At 37.7% G+C, this 13,941-nt stretch overlaps 2 protein-coding genes across 2 annotated transcripts; both read left to right on the forward strand.

Annotated features, from left to right (window-relative positions):
- Positions 1-739: 739 nt before the first annotated feature.
- LOC129358994 (tubulin beta-4B chain-like) lies at positions 740-4,418 on the forward strand. The gene is made up of 7 exons (XM_055028305.1): positions 740-929; positions 1,825-1,933; positions 2,323-2,433; positions 2,986-3,230; positions 3,329-3,651; positions 3,755-4,099; positions 4,175-4,418. The coding sequence occupies exons 1-7, from the start codon at positions 873-875 to the stop codon at positions 4,317-4,319; spliced, it is 1,335 nt and encodes a 444-aa protein (XP_054884280.1). The 5' UTR covers positions 740-872; the 3' UTR covers positions 4,320-4,418.
- A 3,328-nt stretch (positions 4,419-7,746) lies between these two features.
- On the forward strand, positions 7,747-13,930 carry rab30 (RAB30, member RAS oncogene family). The gene is made up of 5 exons (XM_055028769.1): positions 7,747-7,968; positions 9,498-9,596; positions 9,683-9,766; positions 9,874-10,057; positions 11,378-13,930. The coding sequence occupies exons 2-5, from the start codon at positions 9,504-9,506 to the stop codon at positions 11,626-11,628; spliced, it is 612 nt and encodes a 203-aa protein (XP_054884744.1). The 5' UTR covers positions 7,747-7,968; positions 9,498-9,503; the 3' UTR covers positions 11,629-13,930.
- The last annotated feature ends 11 nt before the right edge of the window (positions 13,931-13,941 follow it).

A 13,941-nucleotide genomic window follows, 5' to 3' on the forward strand; every position in this document is an offset into this window, starting at 1 on the left:
TTTACACATCATGGCATTTGTATTAAATGCCTTAAAATATTTTTCTATGATTCTATATGAGAACATACTTCCTTTCTTCTCAGGAAAAAAATAATGCTTTTAGAAACATGAAAAACAGTAGGTTCGATTCCTTCTTCCTCCTGCCACATGTCTATGTGCCTCTGGGCAAGGCACTTAACCCCAAATTGCCTACCGATCTGCGTATTGGTGTATGAATGTGTGTGAGTTTGTGAGTGTGAATGTGACTCTAGCTTAAAGTGCTTTGAGTGATCAAAATGGCTGGAAAAGCACTATATAAGTTCAGTCTATTTACTTTGAATTGTTTTGTTACAATGGGACAAGAATCAATCAATCATCTTGAAATTTAGGTTACTCAGTCTACCATCACACAAAATGATCCTTGAGAATTTGAAAGTATTTTCTCTTTATTGTCAAAGTTATGATAAGAACCAAATATTTCAACTATTTGACATCAATTGTTCCCCTCCTTATGTGGAAGCTATAATTGTTTCAAAAACTTCTTATGTGTGTTTATTCCTCTCATAACAAATAAAGTCTAGTTGGAAACATTTGCTCTTTATTTGCCAACTCCACAAGCATTAAAAATCACCAACTACGCTATTAAATGTTTAGGTTGCTAAGATGACAAAGTTACCACGCAAATCAAAATTGAACCGACCAATCAAATACGCTTACTATTGGCTCATTGTCCAATCGCGTGTTTGGCATACCGTAATAACCGTTTGGAATCAATCATTCACCCATTATTTTGAGTACTGCAGCAGAGACAACATTGTTCTTATTTTAAAAAAAAAAGGCAAAAAAAATAAAAAATACTGGTAGTTGAACAATAGAAAAAAACATTGATAAAAATGAGGGAAATTGTTCATCTTCAAGCTGGCCAATGCGGCAACCAGATTGGAGCAAAGGTAAGAAAATATACTTGTAATATATTTTGTATACTGTCTTTTTATAGTGTCTTTGAGGTTTTAGAAAAGCGCTATACAAATAAGATTGTATATAATCATACCGACTGAGAAGTTAAACTTAGTTTGAGCCCGAAAACCCTTAAAGTAACCGTTAGCTTAAAATATATTCATAGCCGTTGTTTCCGTTACTTTGCTGTTAAACCGGAATAATAATAATAATAAAAACACGTTAGCTGAAAGGCTCTCTGGACATACAGAATGAGATAGCATGTCATTAATTCATTTTACATTGTTTATTTCTTCTTTTTTTTGATTACAGATTTATTTCCTATACCTTTTTCTGAAAACTAAGTCATAAGAACTATGGCCCCAATTTCGTTATGCTTGTGTACGTTGACAATAAAATGCTTTACTTACTTTAAATAGTAGTGGTTACATTCGATTTCAAACCAATTTTCTTCTAAGTACAGCGATATAACATGAGCGACGCTGTGAAAATAAGATGTCACAGTCAAAATTGAACCGACGAATCAAATGCTATTTTATGACTTCCTCGTGTCCAATCGCGTGTGTGGCTTTTCAAGCATATTTTTTTACCCCATTCTTTGGAGAACTACAGCAGGCGAAACTTTGCTCGTTTAAAAAAAAACACAAACAAATTCTCGTTGAACTTCCATAAAAATGAGGGAAATTATTCATCTTCAAGCAGGCCAATGCGGCAACCAGCAAAGGTAAGACAAATATTAGTAAGACTGTGGCTGAGAAGTTAGATTTAGATAAAAGCCAAAAAAAAAAAAAACTAAAGCAATTAGCTAAAATGCTACTCATAGCCGTTGGTTTCCGTTATATTTCTGCTGAACCCGTTAGCTGAGTATTTTCTCCTCTCTCTTTGTAGTTCTGGGAAGTAATAAGTGATGAACATGGCATCGATCCAACCGGGGTATACCACGGAGACAGCGACTTGCAGCTGGACCGGATCAACGTTTATTACAACGAGGCATCAGGTTTGTTCACACTTTGCTTCACAGATGCTTACTGAGTGCAGGAGAAGTTATTAAATATCTCAAGGAAACATTTCGGTACCGTTACCATCCAGCAGAGGACCGTTACATGGCCTGATTTGAATTGAATTGTCACTAAGCAACTATTTCAATGATGCACAAAACTCCAAGCTAACAGTTGCTACAATTTTGCTTTCATAACTGCTAAAAACGAATTATGACAACTGTCCCAAACAGTTTATAATACACATTTTTATGTTGATATGCATTTCATATTGTTTTCCAGAAATTACTTTTGATCCTTTTTTACACCATTGTCCAGTTTTGTTTAATCAAGCATGTGAAGATGTCACTGCATCTTTGCATAATTTTTCTCTCTCCCTCCCTACTAGGTGGAAAATATGTCCCTCGCGCTGTGATGGTTGACTTGGAGCCAGGCACAATGGACTCTGTGAGGTCCGGTCCTTTTGGGCAGGTGTTTAGACCTGACAATTTTGTTTTTGGTATGTATATTACTGGAGGATTTTGTTTTGGTTTAAAAATAATAATAATTAAACGACCATATAGGCCTGCCAATCAAAATCATTTTCTGTTAATTTCTCAAAAGTTTCACACAAAAAGAAACCTGGCTGTTCAGTTGGTAATAGTCAAATATTATTGGCATAAAACTCCACGAAATAAATAGATTTTATTTTAGTGAAGCATACATTTTTAAAAGAAAAAGAATGTTCCTTTAATGCGTAAAACCGTCCACACCGTCAGATGTGATTAGAGGACAGAGCTAAGGCTGATGTTGCCTCTGTGACGTTGTCCCCCCATACTGCATAAAGTGGTAGATACATTAATTCATCCAGGTGTTTGAAAGAAACCATTTGATTTTGTCGAAGTTTAAGAAATATGAAAAAAACAATAAAACTATTTTATTAAATTGTCAATACATTTTATCGTTGATGTTAACTATGGTGCCAACTAGTCAATGGCAGTGTTATTCTCTAAATGAGGTATTGGACTTTTCATAAAGACGTTTTCTTATTAAATATTTTGATCTCCAACAGGCCAGAGTGGCGCTGGCAACAATTGGGCTAAAGGCCACTACACGGAAGGAGCAGAGCTGGTGGACTCTGTTCTGGATGTGGTAAGAAAAGAGGCAGAGGGATGCGACTGCATGCAGGGCTTCCAGCTCACCCACTCCCTGGGAGGAGGCACCGGCTCTGGCTTGGGCACACTCCTCATCAGCAAGATCCGGGAGGAGTACCCAGACCGCATCATGAACACTTTCAGTGTCGTGCCGTCGCCTAAGGTTTATATCCTGCATTCACTCATGTTCAGATATGATGCTTTGCCTCATTGCTGCTTCCTTCAAATCTTAAACGAGGTATTCCTCTCTCACCATGGTAGGTGTCAGACACTGTGGTGGAGCCCTATAATGCCACCCTCTCTGTCCATCAGCTGGTTGAGAACACTGATGAAACCTACTGCATTGACAATGAGGCGCTGTATGACATCTGCTTCCGTACATTAAAACTTACCACCCCTACATACGGTGATCTGAACCACCTGGTCTCGGCCACCATGAGCGGTGTAACCACCTGTCTCCGGTACCCTGGTCAACTGAACGCTGACTTGAGGAAACTGGCTGTCAACATGGTGCCGTTTCCCAGACTGCACTTCTTTATGCCAGGCTTTGCCCCCCTGACGAGCCGAGGCAGCCAGCAGTACAGGTGAAGATGCTTTCCCTGAAACCACTCTTGTATTATAACAATATTGTTTATAATATAATGTTCATACAAACATAATTCTTACTGAATGTCTGTCTTTTCCAAGGGCCCTGACAGTTCCTGAACTCACCCTGCAGATGTTTGATGCCAAGAACATGATGGCAGCTTGTGATCCTCGCCACGGCCGTTACCTCACAGTAGCCGCCATCTTCCGAGGCCGGATGTCCATGAAGGAGGTGGACGAACAGATGCTGAACGTGCAGAACAAGAACAGTAGCTACTTTGTAGAGTGGATTCCAAACAATGTAAAGACAGCCGTCTGCGACATCCCACCGCGTGGACTCAAAATGTCCGCCACGTTCATCGGAAACAGCACAGCCATTCAAGAGCTCTTCAAGCGAATTTCTGAACAGTTCACTGCCATGTTCCGTCGCAAGGCTTTCCTTCACTGGTGAGTAAGACTCAGTGAGCCACGGTGGTGTGTTGGTGCACTGTGTAGATAGATTCTGACTCTTTCATGTCACAGGTACACCGGTGAGGGTATGGACGAGATGGAGTTCACCGAGGCAGAGAGCAACATGAATGACCTGGTGTCGGAATATCAGCAGTACCAGGACGCCACCGCAGAGGAGGAGGGAGAGTTTGAAGAAGAGGGTGAAGAAGATGCCTAAGATATTTTTTTTCAAAGTGGGGGCTGCAGCTACCTGGGAGGCTACCACAAGGTGCCTTATATAACTGGATGGAAGATGAGAAATAAATGAAAAATTTTTGCTCTTGACTTACTTTTTGCACTGGTGCACCTAATGTGTTTTCTTAGGTGCACCAGCACAGTCGTTAGATATATCCAAATGTTTGACCACATGGCATTTTTAATATTGCACTTTTAAAGGTTGTCTTCTTTTTTTGTCACTGTTAAATTAAGGTAATATTGACGTGCAAATGATTAAGAATAATGTCCATTTTCTAGTAATTCTTTAAGCAGAATTACTGGCCTTGTTGAAAGAGCCTCTGGGCTGAAATATAAACATGTCAAGATAAATCAAAGAAAATCTAAATTAGAAGATGTTTGCAGGGCTACGGATCTTTTGAACATCTTGAACTAGACATTTAATTACATTCATGTCATTTTTCTTGTTAAATATTTACAATTTGAACTTAGTGAAGACAAGTTTTTCTTATGTAGTTTAAATATTATCATGCCAGCCTCTACTGATCTGTGTGCTGCTTTAATGACAGCATACAGATGCATTGTGTTTTTTCAATGTTTCCATGCAAAAATGTATTGGAACCAGTTACAAACGCACCATTGCCAGTGTTTTGCTCAGGTAGTTTTTCCTGACAAAATGTGGACCTTTTTCATTTCTTCCAAACTGCTTGATCGAATGACTTTCAGTGTAGATCTGCCAGAAGTAATAATTTGGATATAGCCTTAATTAGTGACTATATTTTTCAAGATTTTGTGTTTAATATTAATTTATGTGGTCTAAAAAAGGTACTTTAAAAATAGTTGACAGCCATTTCCAGTGATGAACTCAGGTATTCTTTTCTGTTTTGTTTTCAGAAGATAAAACCTTTGCTGATGTGACTTCTTCCCCCACATACAGCACACAGCGGAGACTAGTTTGTTGAATTTCTGTAATGAGTGTCAACAACAAAATGCACAGTGAGCCTCCCTACTGGTCCACCAGTTCTGGGTACACAGTAGAGTGCTGAACAGACTGTGTGGAATCTACAGTTTTTCCTCCTTTTATAGGTAACCAGTAGGGGGCGCCGAAAACTACTCACCACAGGACAACTATGAAACCCATTTTAGCAGAATTTAATCTGGACCATTTCAACTATTACACTGACATAGCACTATTACAGTCAACAGGACTTTTATAGGACATCTCCAACAGCTTTTTTTCTTCCTGCTAACGACATATATTTAGTTTAAATCTTCATAAATTGATTTAATGATTTTTTCTTTTTTCAATCGTAAAGTTGAATCCATTTTTCAATCAATATGAAATATAAGACGTAAACAAAATAATTAAAAATAATATATTGAAACGTCATTTGCTGTCCTCCACTTTCTGTTTGGCTGCCAGTTACATTTGGCTGCCAGTTACATTTTTCAATCTATCTCTGGCATAGTGGTATGATAGAGTATTTATACTAAACCAATGTAAACAATTATTGAACAGAGAATAAAAGTTAGAAAAAACTTTCTTAGAGTTGATGTTTCTTTACTGGTTTTGTAAGCATTGCCTGTGTGTTTGCAAAGGAAATCCCTGCCCAGAAACTAATGTTGTTTGGGAACCTCTGGCGTTAGCAGAAACTAGTGGTTTTTCTCCTGGCAGGGCAGTGAAGTACAAGTGAAGACAATTGTTTCGTTTCAATGGTTCCTGCTTTATTGAAGTATCAAACCAATGATATCCAAGATGACGTGCTGAAGGGGTAATGTTAAAAATGGTTGGAGGTTCTTAAAGAGACAGGCCAATTTCAAGGTGTCAGACATGGCTATGATGGGATGTTTGATATAAACATCATTTTATATCAACTTAAGATAACATAGTGACTTGATTGTGCAATAAAATGGTTCTGCCTGTGCAGAAAACATACTGTCCTTTTGGATTAGTAATACTGCCTATTGGAGCATCTTGAATGTTTTGCTTCGTAGAAGTGAGCTGTTTGTTCACTGATCAAACCTTTCGTTGCTCATAATTTTTCTCTGGGACAGTGAAGGTCAGTGTCTTTGAGATATTATAACTCCTCCAATCTGACCAGACTCACATTTACTGCTCAGATGATAAGTTGTCTCAAAGCTCTTTTACTAAAACCCTGACAAGTTAGTTCATTTTGAGATTTAGCAACTTTCTGATTTTCACTGATTTATCAGTTTATTGATTGTTCTGCATTACTAACTTTTTGTATGTTCATAAATTTTAATAAAGGTTTTCACATTGGTGCTATGCTGTGAGAACCTTTTTATCTCACGGGACCTTAACAGTGATAAGGTTACAAATCTGGAAAATGTAACATGATGTGTTAATGTTCCCCTTCACACATTATCTCAAAGAGTTCAAGGCTGACCTCTAGTGACAACTTTAGACTATTACAAGACATTTTTCATTAAGGATAACAGTCTTGGTTGTGTTCAAAGCATTTTAGGATCATAATTTGTTATCTGTCTATTCACAGCAGATTTTTATGGCAGCAGTGTTTGAACAATTCAATGTTTAAATTACTGTTTATGGTTTTAGATTTTTTTTATTGACCCAAAAAGTTTGGACACCACTGGTAAGGTCTTTGAAACATCATGGTTATCATGATTAAATATTCACAGCGGAACACTTGGTTCTTGCAGATTAAATGATGAGAAAATCTCAGACTGTGTGTTGTGAAAAGTAAATAAAGATAAGGTTTGACTCCAAATAGCACCCACATGTTGCCTTAATATATTGCATAATGCAATGCTTTACCTATCTTTCCTTATCATTTGCTGTCTATGCCTGCAGTTTTGCACTGAATAAAGCTGCATAAATACGGTACTCATTTTTGTCTTGGCTCAGCCTGCCGTAGGTTTAGTTTTCATATTGTGTAAGATGATACGGGCTTCTGTAAACAATTCCTTTAGGATGAGAAACTCCCCACCGTCGCAAGCAACATGACTATAATGTTTAAATTATTTTATTTAGGCATACTGTAATCTAGTCTGTGCAGTTCTCGATTTCCAGGCACCACCTCTCCGGAGGAACATGTGTGCAAACGAAAGAAGTGTCCGGGCACAGCAAATGAGGACTGTTTAGGTTCCACCTACAACGGGTTCTTCTTTCGGCAGCTTCTTGTGGCCAAGGTTTGTTGCGTGGTGAACATGCCACTAGTAACATGGCGGACGCGCTCACGTACGGTTTTTAGATGTCTCCTAGCAACAACGACAAGAAGACAAAACCATTTTTATGAGCTATTAGCTAATTTTTACTTACATACATGTTGGTAGCTTCTGACCGGGTGTGTCTTTTTGTAATGTATCAAACTAAAAACATAAACAGTGTTTTAAACCAAAGAACATATAGTTTATTAAATACAGTGGCGTTGAACTTGGCTGATTAGCAGTCCACGAGTGGATGTAAAGCTAATGACATCATTGAGTGCACTTTCCTCCTCCCTCCTTCTTGATCAGACAGGCTGCTGCTGCTGCTACTGAGCTGCCTAGGACACACAGCTCTCAGACAGGGGAATTATGCCCTGCCCAGCAGCGGCTGCTTTGCCTATTTGAAGAGCCGAACCTATGCATACCAAGTAGTTATAAGTCCGGGGCTATCCCCGTGATTATTGGTGAGTGCAAACAGTTTGTTTTTGCGTTGATGAAGTGCTTTGACTGTGATTTTTCCTGCATCTGCAGAAGCTGCGAAAATGGCTAGAATCGCCAGGTAGCCTCGCTATTAGCTACTGTTGCTAGCTTCGCTCTACTAGGTATCAAGTTAGCTTGAAGATAAATCATTTTTGACAGGGATTAGAATGTTAAATCAGATTAAACATGAACCGCGGGGCACGGTGTTTGGGTTTAACACTGGTAAAGGATTAATAAACTCCACGACACGGTAAAAAAGGTGCGTTCTACTTGGAAGCTTAAGCTGTTAATTTAATGCCAAAAAACTACGGCGGAGGACATTAACATAGGTTCGTGTGAGCGAGCAACAAGCAGTTTGTCTGCCTGAACTGCATTTGTGACGGATTTGATTTGCAGGCACGACTCCCCACAGAGCACGATAGATGTAACGGTGTTTTTTTTTTTACACTCTAACAATTCTATTAATGTTTATTAGATGCTGCTTTTACACACACGCATTATAAATATTAGGGACGCACCAATATGGATACCCAACGTTGAACTCCTCACTTTACTACTCCTAGAAATTGTCCATAAATGTTACAGACCGTTATTGGATCACTCAGAGCTCTAATTGTAGCAAATGCTTGTTCTACAAGTATAACCATTACAATCACAATTGCATGTCACACCTCTTTAGATCTGTGTAGGTAAAAGCATTTGGAAAACCAATTATCCATGATACTCTACTTGGCCTTGGACTACAACTTATAAATTTCAATAAAACACATTGTGGTTATAATGTGACGAAATGTGTAAAAGTTTTTTTTACCATGAACATTTACCAAAGGCACTTCATTCATAACAGTTGTTATGAACAGTGGTGTGCCAATTGACTGGCCAGCCAATTGATCGCTCCTGATTTTTGGTGATTGTAGCTCGCTCAAACTTTTCCACCAATCTCATTTACATTTAATTAGTCATGTGGGCATTTAAATGGCCATTCTTTTAGTAAAAGAACTATTTTTGTGGTTTAAGTTGTATTTTTAATTTGCCCTTAACTGACCTCAAAACTTAGATTTTTGTCAAAGCAAAATACAACTGTGCAGTTTATATTTGCAAAGAGGCTCAAAACAGGATTGCAATATTACCTGGAGTGAAGTTTTTTTTTATGTAAGAAATAAAAGATTAAAGGATCTGATTTTTTTTACTTCAGTTTACCTGTAGTTTGGACTGCAATGAGCTAATTTTTCATTTATAATAGAGACTAATACCTCATTGGCAGTTAAAACAAACTTGTATTGTTTCACAGGTATTTTTCAGTGTGTTTCAATTAAATAAAATTGGAGTACTGAATGTGTATTGTAACCTGACAGTTTTTGGTAATTAAAAGAAAAAAGTTATCAGTCATAATTGAAATCTTTCAGTCAAGTTTTTTTAAAGATTGGAGATCAGCAATCTAAAATCAAACTACAATCGGTCTCCTCCTTTTTTGAGCAATTTTGTCACTTTGAATTCTAAATTTTCTTTACAGGTTATTATGAGCATGGAAGATTATGACTACCTGTTCAAAATAGTTCTCATTGGAAATGCTGGTGTTGGAAAGACATGTCTCGTCCGGCGCTTTACTCAGGTCTATGTTTTGCCCAGTATGTTATCATTCTTATCAAACACACAAATGTCAGAAGTTTTAATTCTAAATTTCTACTTAAATTGCAGGGGCTTTTCCCACCTGGACAAGGGGCTACTATTGGAGTGGATTTCATGATTAAAACTGTGGAAATCAATGGGGAGAAGGTCAAGGTACATCCAAACCACAGAGAGGTTTACAAAGTGGAGAAGAATGCTCTGCAAATTATTTATTTTTAAATTGCCAGATAATTACATGTGTCATTTGCTTTGTTTTACAGTTGCAGATATGGGATACGGCTGGACAGGAGAGATTTCGCTCCATTACTCAGAGTTACTACCGTAGTGCCAATGCCCTCATTCTCACATATGACATTACCTGTGAGGACTCCTTTCGGTGCCTTCCAGAGTGGCTGAAGGAGATTGAGCAGTATGCCAACAACCAAGTGGTGACTATATTAGTCGGTAAGAAAGTCCTGTTTTCTTTTATACAAGATAGCCTTCTATTAGGGATGAACCAATATGAAATTTGAGCCAATATTGATATTGCAGTCACTGCTGATGATCAATACTTTCTGATACAGAATATATTCTACATATGTATAAATATATATCTCATTACCCATTCTACATGATTAAAAAAATGATCACATTTGCTGACTTCACCACTTCTTCCTTGGAATCCTGCACTGCATCACTATCACTGTCACATGACCAAAAATATACTACATCACCAACCTCTTTTCCTTCCTCCTCAGAAGCAAACGGTTACAACAAAGAAATATTTATTAATATTGGCCCTGTTTTATTTATTGGACCGATACTGACATTAAGAAATGACTAATATCAGCTGATCCCAATGTCAGTGACAATATATTGTGCCTCCCTACTCTTTGTTGTCTGCAATGAACTAAATGTTTTTAACATTTTTGACCGCCAGACTAAATCACGTCTTTTCCTAAACATAGCCTCAATTTTTAGCCATGTGTTGTCATTTAATCTCTTTCTTTTTCCATTTGGTACCAGTAAGCAACCTATAACATACACATGTACTCAAAAACATTCTTTTTAGAGTGAGTTTTACACAAAAATGCTTGTATTTTATTTTTTGTCACCTTCCTAACATTATTGCCTTAAAAAAAAAGGAATAAAAGAAAACGCCACTTTTTGGATGCTTCAAGTAGAAAAAAAATGCTTTTGGCAAAAAATGACGTGGGTCATTATTTTAGATAGGTGGTTCTCTCAAACTTATTTTAATAGTGAATTATTTTCTGAACTTAACATGATATGGGCTTTAATGCTAGTTTGGTTTTGATTTCCTTTTGGGTTTGCTGAATCTTGTCAAATATTACAAAATTATGTTCTCTGAGCAAATCAGATTAACTCTGCGGATCCTCCCTTTGGATCTTCTTTCAATAGACCATGAATATGTTATAGAAAATGACTTGCAGAACTACTTGCCAATGCAGATACAAAATATCCCCTTAGTAGTAACAAATTGATACATGGTCAGAAGTAAATGACCCACAAGGTAAGAAACAATGGAATCTCCAATAGCACCAAACAAATTCCTTGTTTTGTTTTGTAATTTCTATGAAATGTCAGTCAAAAAGCACTCCCACCCAGAGCCTTTGTTGAAATTCATCCCCCACATGCAGGCACACACATACACCTCCACGCCCATCTGTTTCGTTGCTCACTGCTCTGTCAGAGTGGTGCTCAGAATAACATTTCCCAAAGTACATGACGTTAGTTGGCTGATTTGTTTCGCTCGTTCTCTTTTAGGTAATAAAATTGATCTGGCAGACAAGAGAGAGGTTCTCAGGCAGAGGGCCGAAGACTTCGCTCAGGCTCAGAGCATGCTGTATCTGGAGACGTCGGCCAAAGAGTCCGACAACGTCGAGAAACTCTTCCTTGACCTGGCGTGCGAACTCATTCGAGAAGCCAAGCAGAACAAGCTCGACAACAATGACACTGCCCCAATGCCCGGTGAGGGTAAAACCATCAGTTATTTGAACTGCTGCAGCCTCAATTAAAGGGAGCTCAGCTGCCCGGCTGCAGTAACTCGGTAGCCATTGACTGTAGAGCGTAGATGGCTGAGCCCCAATGCCTCCGTCCTGCTAAGATGGCATAAAGCCAACGCTTAGTTTGGTCATGTTTTTCCCATGCCTTTTATACGCAGTACAAAGGAGCTAGTTGATTTTAGTTTTAAAAGTGCTACTATCATTAAAGCCAGTATCCTTACTGGGTCAGGATGAACAGGTGCACATCAATCGATAAAAATATCATCAAAACGTTCATTTAAATCACTAATTCAATATAAAAAGTGAAATTTACACATTATGTAGATTCATTATGAACAGAGTGATATATTTCAGTTGCAATTATTTACTTCTGGAGTTTTTCATCTTTCTCTTGACAGTACTCAGACAGTAAATGAGGTTTTGCGCAGGCCTGTTTCGTTTTTAATTCAGTACATTGATACCATAATCATTAATGCAGAGTTTGGAAGTTTTGGCAGTGTGGGCAGGTGTCAAGAGCTGCTGGAAAAGGAAGTCAACATTACCAGAAGAAGGAAGGAAGAGTGAACATGCTCTTCCATGTTAGGTGACTGCGGACTTCAACAGCTCCAACAACAGCAGATGATTCAATTTCCCCAAAATTTTCTAACTGTGGAAACTTCACACCAGACCTTAAGCAACCTTAAGATGACAGTCCTGGCATTTTTTCTCCTTAGGTAAGGCACCTCTGACACATCTGACATCATCTCTGGTTCAGGAGTGGCTTACACACTGTTGTTGTATACTTCCAGGATACGTCTATGTGTGGGAGTGTCAGTCCACAACATCTAAAACTATACCAAACTCTTGAGTGACCTTTGCTTCACAATCATCTAAAGGTTGTGGTTGTCTGTGTTGCTTGTGCAACTTTTTCCTTCCACTAAACTTTCCAGTAATATGCTTTGAATCAGCAGTCTGTGAACAGCCAGCCTCTTTAGCATTGCCTTTTGGTGTCTTACCCTCCTTTTGGAAGGTGACTGCGACTCTGCATGATACCTGCCACGTCAGTTATATAGCCAATGAAAAACTTGGAGATGCCATAACATCTCTACATTCAAAATCCCTTTTAGAAATATGTTGCTCTGTGTGTAATGAATTTATAACATTTTCAGGGTTTCACTTAACTCAATTAGGTTTTTTTTTTAATCATATCCCAATTTCTTCAGTTTGACTGATAATGTGGGTAATCTGGGTAGAGTTTAGAAACGACAGGACTTTCCAGTTTGGCCTTTGGGATTCATTTCTCATCCGACGTCAGTATTCACCAGCAGTATTATGAGAGCAAACAGTTTTGCCAGGTATATTGTTACAAATCAGATGACAATTTTAGTGAACATTGGGGATTATTAGTTATCAGTAACATGTTTACAAGCACTACATTTAGGAGATTACTAAGATTGAACAAGGTGAAAATGTAACATAAAATCTGTTTATTTTCCCTTTGCTCTGAGAATCACATCACATGACAGCTTTGTCATTTTTAAATCATTTTTTTTTTTGCACCTGTCATTACATACTGTGAAGCATTTTTTTCCCCCAAATTTGACTTTTTACTTGCTGCTAGAACATGTTTTTATGTCATAAGAACTGAACCACAAATAAAACCTACAGTATTGTGTGTCGCTATTAATATTTTTTTAGTTTATTGGCAGTTTTAGTGATTGCTGATTTAGTTTGAAACAGTTGGAAAGCCTTCTATCAGTGAAACTTCTAAGTAGATTTTTCTTTATGATTGTCAGCTATTTTCGTTAACATACACGTGAATATTTCTGCATTTGTCAGTGCTGGTCATGAAATAGTTTCAAGGGGGTGTGTCCATGTAATTTTATATAACTTGTATTTCATATTATGCTTTCTGTGAATTTATTTTGTTGTCAGCATGGTAGTGTCTAAAATGATCTTTTATTCATTTGCCATAACTACAGGCTGCTGTATTGCACAATGCCATATACTGCACACTTAGTTTTTTTTTGTTTCAACTGTAACATTTAGTGTTTTCTTGTACAGATTTATTATTGTAGTACATTTTGGCACTTTTATTGTATGATTTTGTACCTTCAGTTTTTGTCTCATTTGCTAGAAGTGCCAGAGTTATGTTATTTCTGGTGCTTTAGGTTTTAAGAGGAGACACTTGTGCTTAATTCTTTACATCTTTCTGTCAACTTCAATGGGACTTACATCTGACAGGCTGTTTTAATTGTTGTGTTTTTTCCTTTTGTGTACAAAAATAATCCCTAAATTACTGTGTATATCATTAAACAGCTACACTAATTATTGACTGGTTGCCCT

Source organism: Poeciliopsis prolifica, unplaced genomic scaffold (genome assembly GCF_027474105.1).
Source record: "Poeciliopsis prolifica strain line A6 unplaced genomic scaffold, Auburn_PproV2 SCAFFOLD004, whole genome shotgun sequence".
Taxonomy (NCBI): domain Eukaryota; kingdom Metazoa; phylum Chordata; class Actinopteri; order Cyprinodontiformes; family Poeciliidae; genus Poeciliopsis; species Poeciliopsis prolifica.

Coding starts and splice junctions, on each gene's coding strand:
- LOC129358994 (XM_055028305.1), top strand. CDS start 873: ATGAGGGAAATTGTTCATCTTCAAGCTGGCCAATGCGGCAACCAGATT. Junction 930..1,824: donor GCAACCAGATTGGAGCAAAG/GTAAGAAAATAT, acceptor CTCTCTTTGTAG/TTCTGGGAAGTAATAAGTGA. Junction 1,934..2,322: donor TTATTACAACGAGGCATCAG/GTTTGTTCACAC, acceptor CCTCCCTACTAG/GTGGAAAATATGTCCCTCGC.
- rab30 (XM_055028769.1), top strand. CDS start 9,504: ATGAGCATGGAAGATTATGACTACCTGTTCAAAATAGTTCTCATTGGA. Junction 9,597..9,682: donor TCGTCCGGCGCTTTACTCAG/GTCTATGTTTTG, acceptor CTTAAATTGCAG/GGGCTTTTCCCACCTGGACA. Junction 10,058..11,377: donor AGTGGTGACTATATTAGTCG/GTAAGAAAGTCC, acceptor GTTCTCTTTTAG/GTAATAAAATTGATCTGGCA.